The 27925-nt window shown below is 35.0% G+C and overlaps 2 protein-coding genes across 2 annotated transcripts; one reads left to right on the plus strand and one right to left on the minus strand.

The window, feature by feature from the left end:
- Window positions 1–3948: 3948 nt before the first annotated feature.
- LOC128235564 (uncharacterized) lies at window positions 3949–4836 on the minus strand. The gene has a single exon (XM_052950377.1). It carries the CDS (start codon window positions 4834–4836, stop codon window positions 3949–3951), a length of 888 nt encoding a protein of 295 aa, XP_052806337.1.
- A 357-nt stretch (window positions 4837–5193) lies between these two features.
- Window positions 5194–12929, plus strand: LOC128235565 (uncharacterized). The gene is made up of 9 exons (XM_052950378.1): window positions 5194–5249; window positions 5725–5770; window positions 6228–6310; window positions 7185–7274; window positions 8124–8241; window positions 9499–9567; window positions 9898–10038; window positions 10244–10580; window positions 11019–12929. Exons 1-9 carry the CDS (start codon window positions 5194–5196, stop codon window positions 11081–11083), a joined length of 1005 nt encoding a protein of 334 aa, XP_052806338.1. The 3' UTR covers window positions 11084–12929.
- The last annotated feature ends 14996 nt before the right edge of the window (window positions 12930–27925 follow it).

Here is a 27925-nt window from a genome sequence, read left to right on the forward strand (position 1 = left end):
GCAATATATCATGACAGTAAATAGTTTATACTGATCTCTGAATGTGATGAAAATTATTGATTTCCAAGTTCAATTATCAAACAAACTTTACATCACATAATTTATAAGGATGTTGAAAATGAACCAGTACAGGTAAAAAGACTTCCTAAAAAAAAAAAAAAAAAAAATTATTTGGATTTTTTTCTGAAGATTGGGAAAAATATAATATTTTGCTTTGGGAATGGGTCATGATCAAATCGATAAATAATTGATCATATATATAGGTTTCATAAACTGATTATCGATAGTATTTTTCTGTCTGATTCCAAACACTAATATAACATAACATAACATATCTTTATTCAGCATTAAACGGCATATGCACATTTATAGCCACATAATAAAGTACAATATGGAACAATGAAGACACAGATTATTTACAGAGAGGTCAAACATTCAAGAAAGTAGGTGTCATGTTACAAAAAGACATAGTAACAATTTACATATTTCAATACGTTAAGATTTACATTCAGATAAATGATCAATAATGAAGTGTTATTGCTGTAGCATTTGTTCTAAGGCAAAATGCAAATAGATAAACTTCGCTAAGTTGTTAATACAGTGAACAGATGTTGATGACAAAAGATTGTCAAATTTATTAAGATTAGGCCACGAGTTATAATAAGGTTTGAGATATTGTTGTCGGAGGAGTTTGTATTTAGGACATACGAGTAAGAAATGATACTCACTTTCTACGACATTCATGTTACAGTGTAAGCATTTACGTTCCGATCTTATAATGTTTATATACCTTCCAGTTTCAATGGCTAGGTCGTGTGACGAAAGTCTAAATTTTGTAATAGCTATTCTATATTTATTTTCATTAACGCAGTTTAGATATTTTTCAAACTGAAAGTCATGCTTAAACCTTGCGTATGATGATAGTCTACTTGAGTTGTTAATGTTTGCATACCAAGTTTGCTTATATATATCGACGATGCGTTGTTTAATTAATTCAAAGCTGATATCAGCAGTGTATTGATTTTGCCAGATGTTTGTCATTCCTATTTGGTTTAATATTACTTTAATTTGATTAGCCCAATTTTTGCCTCCATATATGTTATTGTTATCAGCGTCAGTCTTGAGAAATGTATATGCATTTACCAATAACGCATTATTTGATTTTAATATTTTAATCCAATATTTTATCATTATTAATCGCCTAGCTATTATCATAGGGAAGCGCCCAAGTTCACCGTATAATCCGTCTAAATTGGTCGACTTTTTTACGTTTAAAATTTTTCGGAGAAATTTACAATGGATTATTTCTATATTTTTAGATTCGTGATTTCCCCATACCTCTGCACTATAGTTAATAATTGGTGAAACAAGACTGTCAAATAGTTTGCATTTATCAATTGAATGTAACTCGATTTGGTTGAAAACGATAAATAAGTTATGGAGTGCGTATGAAGCGTGCTGTGCTAGTCGCTTTTGTGTTCGAAACCAATTACCATTTTTAAAGAAGTGGATGCCCAAATATTTGAAGGATTTTACAACGTCTAGTATAGTATTACAGAGTAAGAATTCAAAGTTTGTGTGACGTCCATTTTCAAATATCATAACTTTTGTTTTGGTGGTATTTATTTTTAGTCCCCAGTCATTGCAATATCGTTCCAGGTCATTTAACATAGACTGCAATGCTTCTGGTGTTTGAGCGAATAACACCGCATCATCTGCAAAGAGTAACAGAAATATCTTGATTTCATTTGCTGTAAAAATACCAGCTATATCAGCGTTAATATTATTTATAATGTCGTTCACGAAAAATAAAAACATTAGACTGGAACTTGGATCCCCTTGTTTAACACCGATATTTGATTCAAAATACCGTGATGTGTTCGAATTATACCATACACAAGATTTGACAACGCTATACATAGCTTGAAGCGCCTTTACCATTTTTAAACTCACATTTTCGTTAAGTAGTTTTTGCCATAGATGTAATCTATCTATTTTAAAACATTTTTCATAATCTAAAAACGCACAATACAATTTCTTTTTCGAGCTAAGTGTTTTAGAAATAATGGACTGTAAAATGAAAATACAATCAACTGTAGACTTTTCCTTTTGGAAACCAAACTGATTCGTTATAATCTTTTCATGTTCTTTTGACCATTTTGTGAGCCTATTTAATAGTACCTGTGAATATATTTTTCCTATAATATTTATCAGAGTGATTCCTCTGTAGTTTTTGGGATCCTCTATGTCCCCCCCTTTGAAGATTGGTACAATTATACCCAGTCCCCATGAGTTTGGATATTCGCCGTTATTAAATAGAGTACACAGTTTGAGTAGAAATCCAGATGTTTGATCGAAAGAATGTTTAAAAATTTCTGCGATTAAGTTATCATTGCCCGAACTTTTATTATTATTTTGTGAAAAAACGGCGTGTTTAAGTTCATCGTAGTTTATATCTATGTCCAATTCGTCGTCATAATTAATAATCGGAATATGGGTATCATTGTCAGCATTAGTATATGATTCAGTACCAAATAAGGTCTCAAAATGAGAGTATAAGTCGTCAACACTCAGATTTTCGGCATTACTATTATTGCTTTTATATTGCTGTTTGATCTTTTTCCAGAATTGTCTTGGTTGTTTTGTTGCTAAGTTACGTAGTGTATTCTTTTCTCTAGTTTTAAATTTATTCTTTTCTCTTCGCTTAACTCGGTTATAATTAGCTTTAGTGTTTACAAAATGTTGTCTATTTTCGTTTGTTTTATTTTTTAAAAACACATTTCTTGCAATCGTATATTGTTTTCTAGCGCTGTAACATTCTTCGTTAAACCATTTTTTCTTTTTTGCATGATTAGTTATGTTCTTATCAAAATTACGGCGAGTTTTACCGAAAATATTCAATGCATTTTCTTGCAAGAGATCAGTAAACTGTATAACAATATTATCTAAATTTTCGTCTGGAGTGTAGTTTTCAATACGCTCTGTAAGAGTTTGCATAGATTCGACATTTTCTCTATTTAAAAGAAGATCGTGGAAAGCATTTATCTTAGACTCATCCCATTTAATAAATCGTTCCGTATTTTTTACATTAGTCGCGGGCTGCTGGTAAATATAACGTTGTAAATGTATTTTAATTCCATTATGATCCGAGAATTCATTCGGTTCTAATACCTTAAAGTCACTTATGTATTCAAAATCATGTTTATCTAATAACAAATAATCCACTGTGCTCGAGCCATTTAGTGAATGAAATGTAAAGTCGCCGTTATCATTGTATAACCGGCCATTACCAATAAGAAGCGAGGTAGATTTACAAAGCTCGATCAAGCGTTGCCCGTGCGAATCGATCACTTGATCCCTATTGACACGTGGTTTAATATCAACAATATTTGACATATAGCTGTCATCGTAATCAATGTATCTGTCAAAATCTAATACATCGGATAAATCCGCTGTCCTTGAGTTCATATCACCTGAAATAAATATTTTGCCAAGAGATTTAAAACTTTCAATATCAGATTCAATAATATCGAAAAAATCTATATCATTTTGGTTTAAAACAGTGGAACCTTGCGGTAAAATATATGTATTACAGAAGTATACATCATGATCAAACTTAAACAATGAACTGCATAATTTAACCCATATTATACCGCACTGATGTTTCTTCACAATGCTTATTTTACTCCTTAAACAGTCTTTATAGTAAATTGAAATACCACCGCTATATCGACCTTTCCTTGTATTAAATGATTTATTACCATATAAATGTTCACTTTGGTATCCTTTAATGTTTAAATTAATCTTGTTGTTATTGGATAACCAAGTTTCAGATAGAAAAATTACATCGTAGTTAAATAATATATTAAGAAAGTCTGGGTCTGCTAATTTTCTTGAAAGTCCATTAATATTCCATGACAGGATCTTTAAATCACTCTCCTGACATCCCTAGTTCTGGCCCTGTGCGTTGTAACGTGGAGGATCGCATACTTTCCCGTTGACGTATGTCTTGAAGAGGTTGCCGTTTACGTAAAGTTTATTTCCAGCAAGCCTTGTGGTTTTCCCGTTTGATTCTTCAGCTTTGATGATATCAAATAACGCTTTCCTGGCATCCCTGGTCTGTTGCGGTCTCTGAACACCGACCCCCTGCCTGGCCTCTTTCAGTTGTTTTTTTACGCCTTCGTCGTACGATTTTTGTCGTATCTTTTCTCTGTCGGTGTAATAGTGAAACTTACCGACGATCGGTCGGGGCTTTGGTGCTTTATTTGAACCTAATCTATGTATGCGGTCAAATAACAAGTCTTTTGTTTCAATGCCGAGTTTAGAGGCTATAAAATCCTTTACAAGAGTGTCACAGTTTTCCTCGGGACCATGTTCCTGTATTCCGTAGAAAATCAAATTATCCCGCATTGATCTTGATTCCAAGTCTAAGAGCTTGTCGTTCATTTGATCTTTTTGGATTTCAAATTCGTGCGATTGATTTTTTAAGTCACCACATGTTTGTTGCAATTTTCTAATTTCAATTTTTGCCTCGTTCACTTCAGTTTTCTGTCTTTCAAACTCATTACTAATAAAGCTGCATGACGTTTCTACTTCCGTAACCTTTGACTCTAGATTGTTGATTTTAATATCCATGTCCGATATTTTGAGATTGATGGTATTAACTGTCTTTTCAATATTTGGAAGTGACGTTTTTATGGATTTAATATCTTCCATGATCTGTAAAGCACAACTTGGCGGAGTTGACGGCGCCGGGGGTGCTGGCTGAAACATCCCTGGTGACTGCTGCATACCATAGGTGAACGGTTGTTGGAAGTTTCCAATAGGAGAGGTCATGTTTAAATTCATATTTGACGTATAAAGTTCAGGTGTAAATGTACTATTGTTTACCTGAGCTGGTATATAACGCGGTACACTCGATGCGCTCGTGCATGAAAGATGATCAAAATGTCTGCTTTCTTCACACAATGGGGAGGTGGCTTTCCGTTTTGCTTTTCGTTGTTTTTTGCTACCTTGTTTAGAATTTTGATTTGAATTTTCGCCCGACATGAAGATAATGCATTCGTAAACATGTTACTCCAAAAGTTTCCACAATTAAACACAGATAATTCCCTTGTTTTTTAAGTTATTTCGAGCACGGTAAAATCCATGTCTTCACAGTTCAGTCACGTGATTTCATAATATATGACCCCTATGGATTTTGAGGTCATAGAGTCAAAGGCCAAGATCACAATTGTATATGAATATAGGTGAACAAAGTTAAATGTAACTCCTATTTACTTGTTCTGTGCTCTTTCAAGGATACAAATTTATCTGCAAATATCAGTCATCATTTGAACATCATTAAAAACTCTACCTACTATCCCCACACTTTTGAATGGTCATGATCCTTAATAAGACTGCCTCAAAGGCAATAAATGTCTGACAAATAAGCTGTCATTCCAGTGAATGCATATATATTTCATTCAGTTGTGCATTTTTTCCTGATGACATTGCTCAAGATTGAATTATTGCGCATTTAAGGCCATACTACCCTGAAGTTTGAGAAACTACAACAATAATACATGTAATCTTTTATTACAAATCAGTGTGTATGCTTAATTTCAAGGGTAAAAAACACAACATTTGGTCATACATTTATATTATTGCTTGCCACTGTAGCTTATTATATTTACTTGAAACTTCAGTAATTTTTCAGAGGAATATTTGTTTGTGTATTTTCAGGGTAACCAAGATCAGAGTTACAAGGGAGACCGTTGAGGTTGGCATTGTAAGTTGAATTTGGTAGTATGATATGGTATAGCTTAAGAATTCAATGATATGGAATTAATTAATGAACGAAGTGTTTAATTATGCTTTTATTATATCAATTTGGCATTGACAAAAGTACTACCAGTCTGCATGCCAACAAAATTGAGTGATATAGTAAATTAAAATAGTTCTAATAGTTCTTTTCTCGGCATTAAATGTTTCTCTACATGACTTGGCGCATGTTGGTGTTTTTTGTTAAAAGCTGAGCTAAGAGTGGCTAAATTGAATTGTTGTGGTTATGCATGTTAGGAATAAAATGGACATTTAAGCAGACCACAAAAACAGCAGCTTTACATTGTAACAGAATTGTTTGGTTGTATATTGCAGTCTCAGAACAAATGACTTTACTTTGTAAGATCCGGTGGAACTGATTTTTTTAGTTAACTTTTTCATATTCATGTTTGTCCTTTTTTCAGCCCGAGATGAGGTTCACATTGGAGGAAGAACTGAACCCCACTTGCCTGTTTACATTTATTTGCCGGGAGAGAGACTTTATACAGTACGTAATTCTTTTAGTGATTCTTCAACAATTATCTTCTTTTTCTATATGTTGCAGTGAACATACTTTTTGGTGGGTATGTTAAAAGGAAAAAAGTAGTGAAGCCCAAAATATTGCACCCACTTTCAATTATGCCAACATGTGATGTCTCTGAAGAAAACTACAGAACACACAGATCTGTTTTGCTCATAAAATCTAAGAAAGCAGACAGAAATAGTGTACTTGTGCTTGGCATCAAATGGTTAAAACAAGATTCAGTATGTAATCTAAAAAAATTTATCAAACCAATTATGCAATTCACTAGTGCAAGGCTTGTGGGCTCGTGCTAATTTTACCACAGGTATAGTGGATGTGTTAGAGATTGATACCATTTGAGTGTTCTGTAAAAAGGGAGACTTTTATTGGTCAAAAGAGATCATTCTCTTGAGATGCATGAATGATATAACAAGTCCTTCTAACACAGTCTGCTAACTGTGAAAAATATATCATTTTGTTGTTGTTGATCACACGCAATAGTGACTTGACTCAATGTACGATAAATAATTTAGTTTTGTGGATTATCATGTTGACAAAAAGTGTTAACTGACAAACCTTGTAAATAATGATTTAAACTGGACCAACATACCTTGTACCAGATTTTGGCAATTTGTCATCCAAAACATGATAAGATCTGAAGATAATTTATAAGAACAACATACTAGTACTGTCCATGTAGTTATAATAAAAAGTAACATGTATCTTTCCAAACTGTGTTATGCCATAATACATCTGTACATTTAACAAATCCAACATTCTGCTGTAGAAAGACGTATTATATAAAGTACCTGTAAATAGATCTCTCACAAAAGATATTTACTGTTCTCTTTTATTGCAGATTGTGCAACAACTACAGGTTGAATGTTGTAGATTCAGAAGATCTTTTTGAGCAGATCTTGGATAGTTTACAGGATGTGAAGCAGTCAGGGTGAGAAATTAGCTGCATTGTAAAATACCTGTCTATTTATTCTTGCTAGTGAAGACACTTTTAGATGATAGGTGCAACTTCAAACTTGGTTTAGTCAGTGGTTGATAACCATTGGACTCAAATTGAATATTGAGCACAAACTGATATATGAGGTTTTGAAATAAGGTGATAATTGGCTGATTTAAATGATGTGGAGTTGGAGTGATTATGCATGTAAAATTAACCTTGGCCTGAACTTAAAGTCAAATCCATTCAAGCCATCAAAATGAAACTTAATACACATGTTGCAGAGGTAATATGTTTGTAAAAGTAATAGAATTATGCTCCTGCTTTTACTCCCTGATTAACAAAGTGTATATTGGAATCACTCAGTGGACATCTGTCGATTTTTAACAAAACAATAACCTCTGAGGGGTGGTCTTATTTTAAAGAATCAGTTGACATTCCTGTGTGGAGGTGGAATTTAGGGCCATGTTTCACTCCTGTGATAGCTTATTTCCCATAAGTTACAAGACAACCAGCTTTTGCATTTTACATGCAAATGAGTTTATTACTGAAATATTTGCAACATTTTAACCCTTTACTTGCACAAATTGTGAGTACATGATATTAACCTTGATGTAAGACCTGCTATTCTTCATAAAATGAAATTTTTCTGGCACAAATATATAAAATCAAACAAATTGCCTGAAATTAATGTTTACCGTAATGAGATTTATACATGGTGAAGATATTTCGGACCTTAAAATTCAGTAGTTTTTTGAAATATGGGTCAGAAAAGTTGAGGTTAAATGCCTCCTTATTTGTATTGTGTTAGAATATTATTTAACTGTTTTAAATGTATTTCAGGCTTAGGGTTCGTCCCCTATTATTTGAAACAATGAAGACGGTGGCCCACCTGAAACTACCAAACCTAGAGATAAGATGGAGACCGGCATGTAAGACCAGAGTGGCACAACACAACAAGGTACATGTCCAGTCTAACTGGGCTTTTTTGTCAATGATAACTCATAAGTACATGCCAACTACTGAGAATGATTGATTTCAACTTTTATCTTTTTATAACAATTTTTAGCTCTACTGGCCAAAGGCCCGAAGAGCGTATGCGATGGTTATGTGTACGTTGTATGTGCCTCCGTGCGTCTGTAATCAATTTCTTGTTAACGTGATGCAGTCTTCAGTTTGGATTGTATCTCAATGAAACTTTTGCAGTATTTAGATATTTATTAGAGCTTGGTTCAGCTATATCCGCCCATGCTTGCCTAGATTAAGGGCCTTGAAAATGCTCATTTTGGTCAACTTATTTTTAGCCATGCAGGTCTGCATGAGAGAATTCTACTTTTAGCCCAGCTTACATGTACATGTAAATTAAAGTCTAGGATTAAGGGAGACAATTTGCTTTTTGGTACTGCAGTTGATTTTGTGAATTACTCTGCCTTGTTCTTGTTGAAAGCCCAAAGACCATTTTTTTAGCTCTAAGTGTCTGTAGTTTGCACATTCATCTTAACAAAATTGGTTGTGAAGTTATGCACCTGGGGTCATTACTGGCCCAGGGTTCTCAGGTTTGGTCAACTTAAATTGGTAAAGTTTTGAAAATCTGTTTGTGTTTGTACATCCATCTCAGCACAATTGCTTGTGAATGTTTGTTTAAATTGATCAATGTTGTCCTAGGATGCCCTTGACTTTGACCTTTTGACCAACCTTTTTTTTTAAAAATTTAAAACTACAGAAATATTTACCATGAGTACAGTTTTGAAAGCATATTTTTTTATAGATGACTTTTACTTGGCACATATTAAAATAGTTCATGCAACTAATCTGATTACAATACTTTCTGGGCTCAGATGTTGAACGTGCAACATTTTCAGGTAACCCAAACACAAAATGTGAACTATATATCTGTTGCCCTTTACCCATACATACATGCTCTGGATAAAAAATGACCACAAGAGCCATGCCAGTAGAGCAAAGGCCCTTTTGGGCCTCTTGTTAAGATATAATAATGTTGATAAGGTCATATCATTCTGGCCGAGTTATTTTTCCAAGGTCAGCTGTCATGATATCATCTCACATAATAACATTGTATAGTGTTGATTTCGTTCCACCACTTTTAAATTCATTTTCATTCTTGTTTCAATTTTCGGTAAGCTTATAAAATTTTCAGTCATTTTTTTGACACAAGTTTTATCATTTTATAAAATCCTGCTGTTGTTTGTACCATCAGATGCGGCAGGAGGAGAAAGAAGCGGACAGAAAGAGACTGGAGCGCAAATGCAAAAATCAGAGAGAGGAAGTGAGTAAATTGTGCATCATGTTTAAACAGATTCATCTTTAGCTCGACTAGAATAACAAATATAATGAGAGCTATTATACTTGCATTCCTTTCCACGAAGTGTTAAGCGTCGGCCACACACCCAGGTTAAGGTTAGACATGGAAGCCCCTGAGATCATTATCTCAACTGAGTTCCTCAGAAGACTCTAAAAACTTTATCTTGATCTATGTACTTTGGCCAAAGGATAGGCCAGCACTGCTCGTTTAGTCAAAAATTACTGATTGTTAAAGTAATATCATAAAATTATTATAATTGTTATGCGGTTGTAAAACTATATATATTTTTTTCAGCTTGAAACGATGGAAGCTATGAGAGTGGAGATGGATCGCATGAGAGCTGAGATTGCAGAATTGAGGGAGGAAGTCAGGTCTCTTAAAGAAGGGGCCAATACTTGTACGGCCCCTTCAACTGAAATGGCAGAACAGAGCAGGGTAAGATAATTTTACAACTTTTAATAATATTTATAAATTACTGTATAGATAATCTGTTTGGTCGTTTCAGGTTACATAGAATAGAAAAAATGTCTGTCCAAAAGATTTAATAATCACCTTTCAGACATCATTTGAAGAATATAACTGCCTAAGTTAAAACCTATTTTGTTAACAGCCACATTATTCTTACCTTTTCTTATTTCAGATCCCAAGGCCAAAGGGACCTGCATCTGCCAGTGCGCACAGGAGCCTTTTTGCAGCTGTGCGCAGGAGACCTGGCTTCGCTGCGGGCAGTGCTTCTACAACGTCAACTGCGTGCAGGACATCAACAACAACTGCATCAACAACTGCACGCAGTACTTCTGCCCGCAGCACGGCAGCAACTGTGGGCAGCTCTACACGGAAGACAACATCTGCCCGCAGCTCTGCTGCCACTGCCCCCAGCATGTCATCAGCTGGTGGGCAGACTTCTGCCCCCAGCACATCATCAGCTGGTGGGCAGACGGTCGAGGGTGGGGCAGCTCGAGGTCGTGGAAAAGTCTGTAAGTACATACCTTATGATAAGAAACGAGTAGAGGTGTTGTGTATGGTCAGAGTGTCTGATATTAAAACTGTTTAATTCTTCAAAGGAATGTTTTTGCTGGTACATTTAATGTGTGGATCAATATTCTCAAAACAACAACAGTAAGAATGGAAATTAATGACAGCACTTTTCATTCCCTGGTTTATTCAAAATGTTGCATCATATTAAATTCAACTTAAAATCTTATCCAGCCCCTTGATATAATCCGTTATTATGTGGGGTCCCTGCCTGACAACCTTATAATTCTATGTGAAATGAAACAAAACATGAACGCTGGAAATAAGATGGAGGAGCTTTGGCATCCACTTGCAGTAGTAATTGTTTTTTATTACAAATTTTTATCTCTCTATTACATGTGTTCAACTTTTTCTTAATTTTTGTTATTATATATTTTCAGCAACAAAACGTAAGCGTGTTGATGACGATGGGGGGCAGGCAAAGAAAAAACCGGCTTGGAAATGAGAATAAAAATGCCTGCCCCTCCCCCACCCCTCGACCGGACTCCCTCTTCTGCATCTCAGCCAAACAACATCTCTCTCTGATCCAAAGTATTTAACGACTATGATCCAAATCGCTCCGCACCTCTTCTTCACCTTGTACAAAATCCCTGCTCAGCATCGCTACATACATGGCTGCAGTTTACCTATAATACGAAGGCTGCAGTGCTCTACAATGGCTAGAGCTGTGTTTGTGTCATGCCGGTCTCCATGGGCCACCGTCAACAACGTCCTGATTGTGAATGTTGTCTGAAAAAAACACTTGAAAGGACATTCCCACGAACAAGAACTGACGATTTGTTTTAAGTTGTTTGTGTTCATTTTTTATTGGTTAAATACAGGTTTGCCTTTTGAAAGATGCCATTTTTTCAACAGTGTTCTTTAAAAAAAAAAAGAGAATGTTCATAGCCTCTTTCATGTTTTAAAGGTATGATGTTCATATTACTAGACTTATTTCACACCTGTTAAAATCAGATAAATTTCTGAAAAGTCCTCAAACTAGTTGGTGTAGTTATCCAAGCTTTTTGACTTGACTGCATATATCTACAAATGCATTATTTTACTTTGTTTAATTGCCTAAAGCAGATCTTGACTGAAGCTCCAAAGTATTAGCTGTATATGATTTTGAACAGTTTCATACATGACCTTGGCTTCACTCATTTTTTTTATGTTGTCTGAGCATTGGACAACTATGATCTATTTGAATCTTTTATTGATATTTATCAATTTGTACATTGCTGTCTGTTCAATTCTGACCTTAGTCCCTGTCCTGCGATCCATCTTGATATTGAAAACAGGGGCCCCTGTACTCCACTTAATCCCCCTCCTAGCCTACGCCTGGCAATTTTCAATCCCACCATTATCCCGTCCAACAAATGCCTTTCCCCAAATCCTTTCCTGACCCCTGACCTGTCCACTGTCAAACCAACCTTCTACTCTACACTTTCTTAAGGGCCGGCCCAAGTCATACCATCTTCTCTAACAGACATAGATGTACAAATAGATTGAATGTGTATATGAAATTATATAAGCATTCACAAAGTCTTGTTATTAATTTTACTACAAAAAGTAAGCTTTACCATATAACAAATTAAAGAAACTACAAATTAAGGCAGCATGGTCAGAACTGTTCCTTTTTAGTTCATGATAACCTGAACTGTATGCTTCCATTGACTGGCATAGTTTCAGTATTTTGTATTATGTACTTTAAATAAACTTGCCAATTAAAGCAGAGGATAACCTCTACTGAAACATTCGGAGCAGAACATTCATAACATTAACTGAAATACCACAGGACTATCAAAAAAAGATAAATGTATGAAACCTGTTATTGTTTACAAAGGTATATAGTAGAAAGGCAAGCCTATTAACCATTTACGAGAGCATTATACACAATATAAGATGTTCGTTGGGAATGAACGTTTCAATACGATACTGTATTATTACTGATTGCATTCAGTGAAGTTGTTTTGGGGGAATGTTGCAATCGTTCGTTTGATTTGTTATTTTCTGCTTTTGTGCAGTTTTATTTATTTTTTCGGTATGCTGACGACTTGCAGTTAGTGGTGTTAAAGGTGATGATGATGAGGATGATGATGATGATTGGAGGATGTATATAGTGATTTTTAATATTTTGTTACGTTCTAGTAACTTTTATAAAAAAATAAAACCAAATAAAAAATATTTTTGTGCAACCTATTATGTATGTTTATTTGTTTCATTTATTTTGAAGCATTTATTTGTTTTATAGTGTACAAAAAGGTGTAATTAATTGGTAAAACAAACAAAAAACATATTCAAAATAACTTCAAAAGCAGTTTTATATATATATTATTTTATTCGGAACTTTTTTTTGTTTTTGCATTGAATTATAATTATGGTCATTATTTTAGACCTGTTCGTGTTTTACCAAATACTTATACCTTTTTGTGTTTTACTTACATAAAAAATACAAAAAAAAATAATTAAACTTAAAAAATAAAAAAAAAATCTTGTTTGAATTATGTACATATTTGAATTCAGCCGGACTGTTTCAAAGAAACAAGTCTAGCTATTCTCATAGCCTTGGTGTTGTCATTATTGTGTCAAAGCATATCAAATGTTCAAGCTATCAAAATGAAACTTGGTACACATGTGGCGAGCTATAATACACACATGAATAGCAAAGCCATAATTCTGGTTATTGGTTGTGAATTATGCCTTTTTTTACACTGAACAAAAGGCGAGTGTTGGCGTTCACTTTGGTGCGCTCTCTTTTTTTGTTGGTGATTATCAACGTATTTTGTTTTTGAATGATTCGCAACATTTCCCTCAGTTATTGTTATTTTCTGTAATAGTGTTCGAAATGTTTGTGCTGATGCTTCTGAAAGCGTATAAATGTAGTTTGTAAACTATTTTAAAACCATGTTCATGCTGTAGGGTATTTACATTATTGAGTGTTTATGTTCTACTGTTGCTATTACTGTTGTGACTGTATGCATTATTTTGTGTACTGCATTACAATGTGATTTAGAATTTTGAACACTTATTAATAGTTCTCATTAATTTAGTTGTTGCTGTTATCGCAACTGTTGATGATAAACCATTGATTTAGTTGTTGCTGTTATCGCAACTGTTGATGATAAACCATTGATTTAGTTGTTGCTGTTATTGCAACTGTTGATGATAAACCATTTATTTAGTTGTTGCTGTTACTGCAACTGTTGATGATAAACCATTTATTTAGTTGTTGCTGTTACTGCAACTGTTGATAATAAACCATTTATTTAGTTGTTGCTGTTTCTGCAACTGTTGATAATAAACTTTAACCTGTGTTTGTCCTATTTGGTAAAGAGTCCTTCTTTCCTTATTGTAGAAGTAATATAATTTATTTGTCAGTTATTCAAGGAAAGTTCTATACTTATGCTGAAACTAAAAAGTTTGGAAACCTGCTCATTATTAATTTTGACCCAAATTAAAATGCTTTCTCATTCTCCAGTTAAATAATCTAGTATTAGATCTCTTTTGTAGTGAAATGTTTTAGGTTGGAACAAATGTTACTTACCATTGCTTGTTGTATTATACTTATGCAATATGCTTCAATCCTTGTGATATATTTTCCATGACATTATGTTCATATGTACAGCATTTGACTTCAGAAAGCAGCTGATTGAATATGATTGACCTGTGTGGTATGACAATTGAGTGAATATATGAAATTCTTGATGATAAAAGTGTTGAATATGATTGACTTATGTGGTAGACAATTGAGAGAATATATGAAAATCTTGATGATAAAAGTGTTGAATATGATTGACTTATGTGGTAGACAATTGAGTGAATATATGAAATTCTTGATGATAAAAGTGTTGAATATGATTGACTTATGTGTAATGACAATTGAGTGAATATATGAAATTCTTGATGATAAAAGTGTTGAATATGATTGACTTATGTGTAATGACAATTGAGTGCATTCATGAAATTCTTAATGATGAGTGTATTTGTGCTAATGCATAGCAAGGTATGTAACTCTTGCTAAAATAATAGTGTAAGAGTTCTTCCCCTTTTTGATGTAAAAGAACAGTCAAGCATTGTATTATTCCCTGTGGTGCTCTTATTTAATCTTTATTCAAACTTATTTAGATAATTTAGAACTGTGTCTTAAGTACAACTTAAACACTTTGGATGAAAATTATTTTCAAAAGCAATATTAAATCTTGAATTTACAAAAAATGTACCGTAGTTTTACATCTGTATAATTCAGATAATTATATTATTACTTGTTTAGGTGCTGTTATGTAGGGTCAGTTTGGTAAACCAGTCTGTGTTTAATTAAACAGCATATGTTTTTTTTAATGCAATTCAAGCACAATTATTAGATTTGAGACTGCAATTACAAAAATGGAGCTGTATAAGAGTGAAATAGTAATTTGAGGAATTGATTTTGTATTGACCTTGTGGCTAATTTACAACATTTTGTATTTAAATAAATCTATTTGTACATCAATCTGTCAATGATATTCAGACCTTATTCCCAGTCCTGTTCCCTAACTGTGTCTGCCTTTTTCTAAAAAAATCAGGGGCCCCTGTATTCTGACCTTATCCCGAAACAAAATGACCAGGCCTGATGTCCCGCCTTTGTCCATCCCACCATATCCTGCCTTTCCCATACCCTTCCCCGACCCCTGACCTTCTGTCCCCTTTCAAACCCACCACTCTAAGGGCCCACCCTAGTCATGTCATCTTCTCTAACAGATGTACAAATAGATTTAAGCTAGTAATGTTTTTATACTGCAGAAAAGAGAAGTTCACCTCTGCTTTGTACTACATTAAAGCATTTGACTCGCCTTGTAATCAATATTATAAACCAAAAAGGAAATAGTTATACAAAATTTACAGGCAGCTTTTAAATATTAATAGAATTAGTCCTAAAATCAACACATTGCCAAAACCAGTTAAATATCAAAATTAAAATTAAAATAATCTTAGTTAATCTGCATTCATCTTATGCACTAGGATGTACGTAATATGTGCATCTATCAATCAGAATTTGTATGTCATTTAGAATCCTTTAATACATGTGTGTTTGTTTTGTTATATTTTGTTTTATAAATACTTTCATTATTTGCTAAATATGTCATTGTTTGGTCATATATTGTATTCTGAATATTTTCATTATTTGTTAAATATATTATTGTGATGTCATATATTGTATTATGAATATTTTCATAGTTCGCTAAATATATTATTGTTTGGTCATATACATGTATTGTATTATGAATATTTTCATTATTTGCTAAATGTATTATTGTGATGTCATATATTGTATTATGAATATTTTCATAATTCGCTAAATATATTATTGTGATGTCATATATTGTATTAGAAATGTTTTAATAATTTGCTTTATATATTATTGTTTGGTCATATATTGTAATATAAATATTTTTTAAATTGTTGAATAAATTATGTACAACATACCTATTAATATTAATAACGATGTTTGTATTTTTGTCCAGTGACTGCTAATATACTTAATGAATTATGATGTACGTATTTATGGCTGGTCACAGCCTGTGAAAATATTAAACCATGTTGTACGGTATTTTGTATATGTTAAACTAGAAGCAATAAATGCCTTTGTTGTTTTTATCCCATTATACATATTTGCTTGGCCATGTTTAAATGCGGAAATGAACTCAATATTTGTGAATCTGTGAAGTGCACCCTGGCCCGGATGCGAACTTCGGATTGCGTTGGTAAGAAGTGAGAACCCTAACTGAACAATTGTGTTATAACCTTACATTTTCTAATGGAAGGGGGAATTAATAAGTTAAAATAAATGATAACTTACTTTTAAGGCATATTGGTGATTCGTTTAAACTGTTTAAAGTGCTGTAAAAGAGGTACTATTTATTTAGCTACCTGCAAGCAAAATGCAACAGTTGGAAATGAAATAGGCAGCCTTGATTAAACACTTTTTCATTCAAATCTGGTCCATCAATACTTGTTTATATCTTAAAGAAACCAAACACATATTTGTAACCAAAAACTAAACAATATATGATCGAAACCAGAACAGCCGCAAAATAACTTTGTATTTGAAATCATAAGTAAATGACTATAAGAGCTCTATAAATACATACATTCAAACCTGGCATAGTGTTGCAGCAATAATAATTAGCATCTCGACTACTGCAACAGCGTCATACTACCTTTTTTACTACTGCAACACGTCACACTACCTTTTTTTACTATTGCAGCAGGCATTTACAACTTTTGCTGTGACAGCACTTGGTTCTACCACTTTACTTATATTACATCAACGCTAACACTTTAACAACTGCAGTATTGATCACTGTGGCACAAATTGGCACTACCCCTTCAACTACATCGACAATGATTGGCACTACCCTTCACCTACTACGACAATGATTGGCACTACCCTTCACCTACTACGACAATGATTGGCACTACCCCTTCACTTACTACGACAATGATTGTCACTACCCCTTAACCTACTAAGTCAATGATTGTCACTACCCCTTTTACTACACTGACAATGATAAGCACTACATCTTTAACTACTACGACAATGATTGGCACTACCCCTTAACCTGCTACGTCAATGATTGGCACTACCCCTTCAAAGCTGCACACTCACAGATTGAACATTTTGACAAGATTTTTATTTTTTGTCTTTGTGTAGTTTGAACAAGACAATTTTTGCAAAAATGCATGGAAACCAGTTCTATAACACAGCTGATAAAAAATTAGATCGCAGACTTCTGTTTAAGTTGAAAAATGATGTTTTCTTAAACCGTTAGCACTACCTTAACTACTACGACAATGATTGACTTTACTACAATAACGGCCCTGATACCAACTTCTAGATCACCAGTTCAACTACTGTGACGGTGATCAGCACTACCTTTTTAACTACAACAACAATGATTAGCTTTACTACTATAACCACACTAATAACAACTTCTAGATCACCAGTTCAACTACTGTGACCGTGATCAGTACTACCTTTTTAACTACAACAACAATGATTAGCTTTACTACTATAACCACACTTATAACAACTTCTAGATCACCAGTTCCACTACTGAGACAGTGATCAGCACTACCTTAACTACTACGACAATAATCGACTTAACTACTACTACCGCACTGATAACAACTTCGAGATCATAAATTCTACTACTGTGACAGTGATCAGCACTACCTTAAATACTACGACAATGAGCGGCTTTACTACAATATCGGCACTGATAACTTCTAGATCACCAGTTCTACTTCTGTGACAGTGATCAGCACTACCTTTTTAACTACTACAACAATGATTAGCTTTACTACTACTACCGCACTGAAAACTTCTAGATCACCAGTTCAACTACTGCGACAGTGATCAGCACTACCCTTTTAACTACTACAACAATGATTAGCTTTACTACTACTACTGCACTGAAAACTTCTAGATCATCAGTTCAACTACTGTGACAGTGATCAGCACTACCTGTTTAACAACAACAATGATTTGCTTAACTATTACGCACTGAAGACAACTTCTAGGGTCAATGATTAGCTTTACTACTACTACTGCACTGAAAACTTCTAGATCACCAGTTCAACTACTGTGACAGTGATCAGCACTCCCTTTTTCACTACAACAACAAAGTTTTGCTGAATTTCTACTATTACCACACTGATGACAACTTCTCGAACTTTTTAACTACAACAACAATGATTAGCTTTACAACTATAACCACACTGATAACAACTTCTATATCACCAGTTCTACTACTGTGACAGTGATCAGCACTACCTTAACTACTACGACAATAATCGACTTAACTACTACTACCGCACTGATAACTTCTAGATCATAAGTTCTACTACTCTGACAGTGATCAGCACTACCTTAACTACTACGACAATGAGCGGCTTTACTACAATATCGGCACTGATAACTTCTAGATCACCAGTTCTACTACTGTGACAGTGATCAGCAAAACCTTTTTAACTACTACAACAATGATTGGCTTTACTACTATAACCACACTGATAACAACTTCTAGATCACCAGTTCTACTACTGTGACAGTGATCAGCACTACCTTTTAACTACTACAACAATGATTGGCTTTACTACTATAACCACACTGATAACAACTTCTAGATCACCAGTTCTACTACTGTGACAGTGATCAGCACTACCTTAACTACTACAACAATGATTAGCTTTACTACTATAACCACACTGATAACAACTTCTAGATCACCAGTTCTACTACTGTGACAGTGATCAGCACTACCTTAACTACTACAACAATGATTGGCTTTACTATAACCACACTGATAACAACTTCTAGATCACCAGTTCAACTACTGTGACAGTGATCAGCACTACCTTTTAACTACTACAACAATGATTGGCTTTACTACTATAACCACACTGATAACAACTTCTAGATCACCAGTTCTACTACTGTGACAGTGATCAGCACTACCTTTTAACTACAACAATGATTGGCTTTACTACTATAACCACACTGATAACAACTTCTAGATCACCAGTTCTACTACTGTGACAGTGATCAGCACTACCTTTTAACTACTACAACAATGATTGGCTTTACTACTATAACCACACAGATAACAACTTCTAGATCACCAGTTCTACTACTGTGACAGTGATCAGCACTACCTTTTAACTACACAACAATGATTGCTTTACTACCATAACCACACTGATAACAACTTCTAGATCACCAGTTCTACTACTGTGACAGTGATCAGCACTACCTTTTAACTACTACAACAATGATTGGCTTTACTACTATAACCACACTGATAACAACTTCTAGATCACCAGTTCTACTACTGTGACAGTGATCAGCACTACCTTTAACTACTACAACAATGATTGGCTTTACTACTATAACCACACTGATAACAACTTCTAGATCACCAGTTCTACTACTGTGACAGTGATCAGCACTACCTTAACTACTACAACAATGATTGGCTTTACTACTATAACCACACTGATAACAACTTCTAGATCACCAGTTCTACTACTGTGACAGTGATCAGCACTACCTTTTAACTACTACAACAATGATTGGCTTTACTACCATAACCACACTGATAACAACTTCTAGATCACCAGTTCTACTACTGTGACAGTGATCAGCACTACCTTTTAACTACTAAACAATGATTGGCTTACTACCATAACCACACTGATAACAACTTCTAGATCACCAGTTCTACTACTGTGACAGTGATCAGCACTACCTTTTAACTACTACAACAATGATTGGCTTTACTACTATAACCACACTGATAACAACTTCTAATCACCAGTTCTACTACTGTGACAGTGATCAGCACTACCTTTTAACTACAACAACAATGATTGGCTTTACTACTATAACACACTGATAACAACTTCTAGATCACCAGTTCTACTACTGTGACAGTGATCAGCACTACCTTAACTACTACGACAATAATCGACTTAACTACTACTACCGCACTGGTAACTTCTAGATCACCAGTTCTACTACTGTGACAGTGATCAGCACTACCTTTTAACTACTACACAATGATGGCTTACTACTATAACCACACTGATAACAACTTCTAGATCACCAGTTCTACTACTGTGACAGTGATCAGCACTACCTTTTAACTACTACAACAATGATTGGCTTTACTACTATAACCACACTGATAACAACTTCTAGATCACCAGTTCTACTACTGTGACAGTGATCAGCACTACCTTTAACTACAACAACAATGATTGGCTTTACTACATACCACACTGATAAACTTCTAGATCAGTTCTACTACTGACAGTGATCAGCACTACCTTAACTACTACGACAATGACGGCTTTACTACTATCGCACTGATAACTTCTAGATCACCAGTTCTACTACTGTGACAGTGATCAGCACTACCTTAACTACTACGACAATGAGCGGCTTTACTACAATATCGGCACTGATAACTTCTAGATATACCAGTTCTACTACTGTGACAGTGATCAGCACTACCTTAACTACTACAACAATGAGCTTTACTACAATAACCACTGATAACAACTTCTAGATCACCAGTTCTACTACTGTGACAGTGATCAGCACTACCTTTTAACTACTACAACAATGATTGGCTTTACTACTATAACCACACTGATAACAACTTCTAGATCACCAGTTCTACTACTGTGACAGTGATCAGCACTACCTTTTAACTACTACAACAATGATTGGCTTTACTACTATAACCACACTGATAACAACTTCTAGATCACCAGTTCTACTACTGTGACAGTGATCAGCACTACCTTTTAACTACTACAACAATGATTGGCTTTACTACTATAACCACACTGATAACAACTTCTAGATCACCAGTTCTACTACTGTGACAGTGATCAGCACTACCTTTTAACTACTACAACAATGATTGGCTTTACTACTATAACCACACTGATAACAACTTCTAGATCACCAGTTCTACTACTGTGACAGTGATCAGCACTACTTTTAACTACTACAACAATGATTGGCTTTACTACTATAACCACACTGATAACAACTTCTAGATCACCAGTTCTACTACTGTGACAGTGATCAGCACTACCTTTTAACTACAACAACAATGATTGGCTTTACTACTATAACCACACTGATAACAACTTCTAGATCACCAGTTCTACTACTGTGACAGTGATCAGCACTACCTTTTAACTACAACAACAATGATTGGCTTTACTACTATAACCACACTGATAACAACTTCTAGATCACCAGTTCACTACTGTGACAGTGATCAGCACTACCTTTTAACTACTACAACAATGATTGGCTTTACTACTATAACCACACTGATAACAACTTCTAGATCACCAGTTCTACTACTGTGACAGTGATCAGCACTACCTTTTAACTACTACAACAATGATTGGCTTTACTACTATAACCACACTGATAACAACTTCTAGATCACCAGTTCAACTACTGTGACAGTGATCAGCACTACCTTTTAACTACTACAACAATGATTAGCTTTACTACTATAACCACACTGATAACAACTTCTAGATCACCAGTTCTACTACTGTGACAGTGATCAGCACTACCTTTTAACTACAACACAATGATTGGCTTTACTACTATAACCACACTGATAACAACTTCTAGATCACCAGTTCTACTACTGTGACAGTGATCAGCACTACCTTAACTACTACAACAATGATCGGCTTACTACTATACCGCACTGATAACTTCTAGATCACCAGTTCTACTACTCTGACAGTGATCAGCACTACCTTTTAACTACTACAACAATGATTGGCTTTACTACATAACCACACTGATAACTTCTAGATCACCAGTTCTACTACTGTGACAGTGATCAGCACTACCTTTTAACTACAACAACAATGATTGGCTTTACTACTATAACCACACTGATAACAACTTCTAGATCACCAGTTCTACTACTGTGACAGTGATCAGCACTACCTTTTAACTACTACAACAATGATTGGCTTTACTACTATAACCACACTGATAACAACTTCTAGATCACCAGTTCTACTACTGTGACAGTGATCAGCACTACCTTTTAACTACTACAACAATGATTGGCTTTACTACCATAACCACACTGATAACAACTTCTAGATCACCAGTTCTACTACTGTGACAGTGATCAGCACTACCTTTTAACTACTACAACAATGATTGGCTTTACTACATAACCACACTGATAACAACTTCTAGATCACCAGTTCTACTACTGTGACAGTGATCAGCACTACCTTTTAACTACAACAACAATGATTGGCTTTACTACTATAACCACACTGATAACAACTTCTAGATCACCAGTTCTACTACTGTGACAGTGATCAGCACTACCTTTTAACTACAACAACAATGATTGGCTTTACTACATACCACACTGATAACAACTTCTAGATCACCAGTTCTACTACTGTGACAGTGATCAGCACTACCTTTTAACTACTACAACAATGATTGGCTTTACTACTATAACCACACTGATAACAACTTCTAGATCACCAGTTCTACTACTGTGACAGTGATCAGCACTACCTTTTTAACTACTACAACAATGATTGGCTTTACTAATATAACCACACTGATAACAACTTCTAGATCACCAGTTCTACTACTGTGACAGTGATCAGCACTACCTTTTAACTACAACAATGATTGGCTTTACTACTATAACCACACTGATAACAACTTCTAGATCACCAGTTCTACTACTGTGACAGTGATCAGCACTACCTTTTAACTACTACAACAATGATTGGCTTTACTACTATAACCACACTGATAACAACTTCTAGATCACCAGTTCTACTACTGTGACAGTGATCAGCACTACCTTTTAACTACAACAATGATTGGCTTTACTACTATAACCACACTGATAACAACTTCTAGATCACCAGTTCTACTACTGTGACAGTGATCAGCACTACCTTTTAACTACTACAACAATGATTGGCTTTACTACTATAACCACACTGATAACAACTTCTAGATCACCAGTTCTACTACTGTGACAGTGATCAGCACTACCTTTTAACTACAACAACAATGATTGGCTTTACTACTATAACCACACTGATAACAACTTCTAGATCACCAGTTCTACTACTGTGACAGTGATCAGCACTACCTTAACTACTACACACAATGACTTACTACTACTGCACTGATAACTTCTAGATCACCAGTTCTACTACTGTGACAGTGATCAGCACTACCTTTTAACTACTACAACAATGATTGGCTTTACTACTATAACACCACTGATAACAACTTCTAGATCACCAGTTCTACTACTGTGACAGTGATCAGCACTACCTTTTAACTACTACAACAATGATTGGCTTTACTACCATAACCACACTGATAACAACTTCTAGATCACCAGTTCTACTACTGTGACAGTGATCAGCACTACCTTTTAACTACTACAACAATGATTGGCTTTACTACTATAACCACACTGATAACAACTTCTAGATCACCAGTTCTACTACTGTGACAGTGATCAGCACTACCTTTTAACTACTACAACAATGATTGGCTTTACTACTATAACCACACTGATAACAACTTCTAGATCACCAGTTCTACTACTGTGACAGTGATCAGCACTACCTTTTAACTACAACAACAATGATTGGCTTTACTACTATAACCACACTGATAACAACTTCTAGATCACCAGTTCTACTACTGTGACAGTGATCAGCACTACCTTTTAACTACTACAACAATGATTGGCTTTACTACTATAACCACACTGATAACAACTTCTAGATCACCAGTTCTACTACTGTGACAGTGATCAGCACTACCTTTTAACTACTACAACAATGATTGGCTTTACTACTATAACCACACTGATAACAACTTCTAGATCACCAGTTCTACTACTGTGACAGTGATCAGCACTACCTTTTAACTACACAACAATGATTGGCTTTACTACTATAACCACACTGATAACAACTTCTAGATCACCAGTTCTACTACTGTGACAGTGATCAGCACTACCTTTTAACTACAACACAATGATTGGCTTTACTACTATAACCACACTGATAACAACTTCTAGATCACCAGTTCTACTACTGTGACAGTGATCAGCACTACCTTTTAACTACTACAACAATGATTGGCTTTACTACTATAACCACACTGATAACAACTTCTAGATCACCAGTTCTACTACTGTGACAGTGATCAGCACTACCTTTTAACTACTACAACAATGATTGGCTTTACTACTATAACCACACTGATAACAACTTCTAGATCACCAGTTCTACTACTGTGACAGTGATCAGCACTACCTTTTAACTACTACAACAATGATTGGCTTTACTACTATAACCACACTGATAACAACTTCTAGATCACCAGTTCTACTACTGTGACAGTGATCAGCACTACCTTTTAACTACAACAAAATGATTGGCTTTACTACCATAACCACACTGATAACAACTTCTAGATCACCAGTTCTACTACTGTGACAGTGATCAGCACTACCTTTTAACTACTACAACAATGATTGGCTTTACTACTATAACCACACTGATAACAACTTCTAGATCACCAGTTCTACTACTGTGACAGTGATCAGCACTACCTTAACTACTACAACAATGATTGGCTTTACTACTATAACCACACTGATAACAACTTCTAGATCACCAGTTCTACTACTGTGACAGTGATCAGCACTACCTTTTAACTACTACAACAATGATTGGCTTTACTACTATAACCACACTGATAACAACTTCTAGATCACCAGTTCTACTACTGTGACAGTGATCAGCACTACCTTTTAACTACAACAAAATGATTGGCTTTACTACCATAACCACACTGATAACAACTTCTAGATCACCAGTTCTACTACTGTGACAGTGATCAGCACTACCTTTTAACTACTACAACAATGATTGGCTTACTACTATAACCACACTGATAACAACTTCTAGATCACCAGTTCTACTACTGTGACAGTGATCAGCACTACCTTTTAACTACAACAACAATGATTGGCTTTACTACTATAACCACACTGATAACAACTTCTAGATCACCAGTTCTACTACTGTGACAGTGATCAGCACTACCTTAACTACTACGACAATATCGCTTAACTTCTACTACCGCACTGATAACTTCTAGATCACCAGTTCTATACTCTGACAGTGATCAGCACTACCTTAACTACTACACAATATTGGCTTACTACTACTACCACTGATAACTTCAAGATCACCAGTTCTACTACTGTGACAGTGATCAGCACTACCTTTTAACTACTACAACAATGATTGGCTTTACTACCATAACCACACTGATAACAACTTCTAGATCACCAGTTCTACTACTGTGACAGTGATCAGCACTACCTTTTAACTACAACAACAATGATTGGCTTTACTACTATAACCACACTGATAACAACTTCTAGATCACCAGTTCTACTACTGTGACAGTGATCAGCACTACCTTTTAACTACAACAACAATGATTGGCTTTACTACTATAACCACACTGATAACAACTTCTAGATCACCAGTTCTACTACTGTGACAGTGATCAGCACTACCTTTTAACTACTACAACAATGATTGGCTTTACTACTATAACCACACTGATAACAACTTCTAGATCACCAGTTCTATACTGTGACAGTGATCAGCACTACCTTTTAACTACTACAACAATGATTGGCTTTACTACCATAACCACACTGAAAACAACTTCTAGATCACCAGTTCTACTACTGTGACAGTGATCAGCACTACCTTTTAACTACTACAACAATGATTGGCTTTACTACTATAACCACACTGATAACAACTTCTAGATCACCAGTTCTACTACTGTGACAGTGATCAGCACTACCTTTTAACTACAACAACAATGATTGGCTTTACTACTATAACCACACTGATAACAACTTCTAGATCACCAGTTCTACTACTGTGACAGTGATCAGCACTACCTTTTAACTACTACACAATGATTGGCTTTACTACTATAACCACACTGATAACAACTTCTAGATCACCAGTTCTACTACTGTGACAGTGATCAGCACTACCTTTTAACTACTACAACAATGATTGGCTTTACTACTATAACCACACTGATAACAACTTCTAGATCACCAGTTCTACTACTGTGACAGTGATCAGCACTACCTTTTAACTACTACAACAATGATTGGCTTTACTACTATAACCACACTGATAACAACTTCTAGATCACCAGTTCTACTACTGTGACAGTGATCAGCACTACCTTTTAACTACTACAACAATGATGGCTTTACTACTATAACCACACTGATAACAACTTCTAGATCACCAGTTCTACTACTGTGACAGTGATCAGCACTACCTTTTAACTACTACAACAATGATTGGCTTTACTACTATAACCACACTGATAACAACTTCTAGATCACCAGTTCAACTACTGTGACAGTGATCAGCACTACCTTTTAACTACTACAACAATGATTGGCTTTACTACTATAACCACACTGATAACAACTTCTAGATCACCAGTTCTACTACTGTGACAGTGATCAGCACTACCTTTTAACTACAACAACAATGATTGGCTTTACTACTATAACCACACTGATAAAACTTCTAGATCACCAGTTCTACTACTGTGACAGTGATCAGCACTACCTTAACTACTACGACACAATGACTTTACTACTATACCGCTGATAACTTCTAGATCACCAGTTCTACTACTGTGACAGTGATCAGCACTACCTTTTAACTACTACACAATGAGCCTTTACTACATACCACTGATAACTTCTAGATCACCAGTTCTACTACTGTGACAGTGATCAGCACTACCTTTTAACTACAACAACAATGATTGGCTTTACTACATAACCACACTGATAACAACTTCTAGATCACCAGTTCTACTACTGTGACAGTGATCAGCACTACCTTTTAACTACTACAACAATGATTGGCTTTACTACTATAACCACACTGATAACAACTTCTAGATCACCAGTTCTACTACTGTGACAGTGATCAGCACTACCTTTTAACTACACAACAATGATTGGCTTTACTACTATAACCACACTGATAACAACTTCTAGATCACCAGTTCTAACTACTGTGACAGTGATCAGCACTACCTTTTAACTACTACAACAATGATTGGCTTTACTACTATAACCACACTGATAACAACTTCTAGATCACCAGTTCTACTACTGTGACAGTGATCAGCACTACTTTTAACTACTACAACAATGATTGGCTTTACTACTATAACCACACTGATAACAACTTCTAGATCACCAGTTCTACTACTGTGACAGTGATCAGCACTACCTTTTAACTACAACAACAATGATTGGCTTTACTACTATAACCACACTGATAACAACTTCTAGATCACCAGTTCTACTACTGTGACAGTGATCAGCACTACCTTTTAACTACTACAACAATGATTGGCTTTACTACTATAACCACACTGATAACAACTTCTAGATCACCAGTTCTACTACTGTGACAGTGATCAGCACTACCTTTAACTACTACAACAATGATTGGCTTTACTACTATAACCACACTGATAACAACTTCTAGATCACCAGTTCTACTACTGTGACAGTGATCAGCACTACCTTTTAACTACTACAACAATGATGGCTTTACTACTATAACCACACTG

Source organism: Mya arenaria, chromosome 5 (assembly GCF_026914265.1).
Source record: "Mya arenaria isolate MELC-2E11 chromosome 5, ASM2691426v1".
In the NCBI taxonomy this organism is placed as follows: Eukaryota; Metazoa; Mollusca; class Bivalvia; order Myida; family Myidae; genus Mya; species Mya arenaria.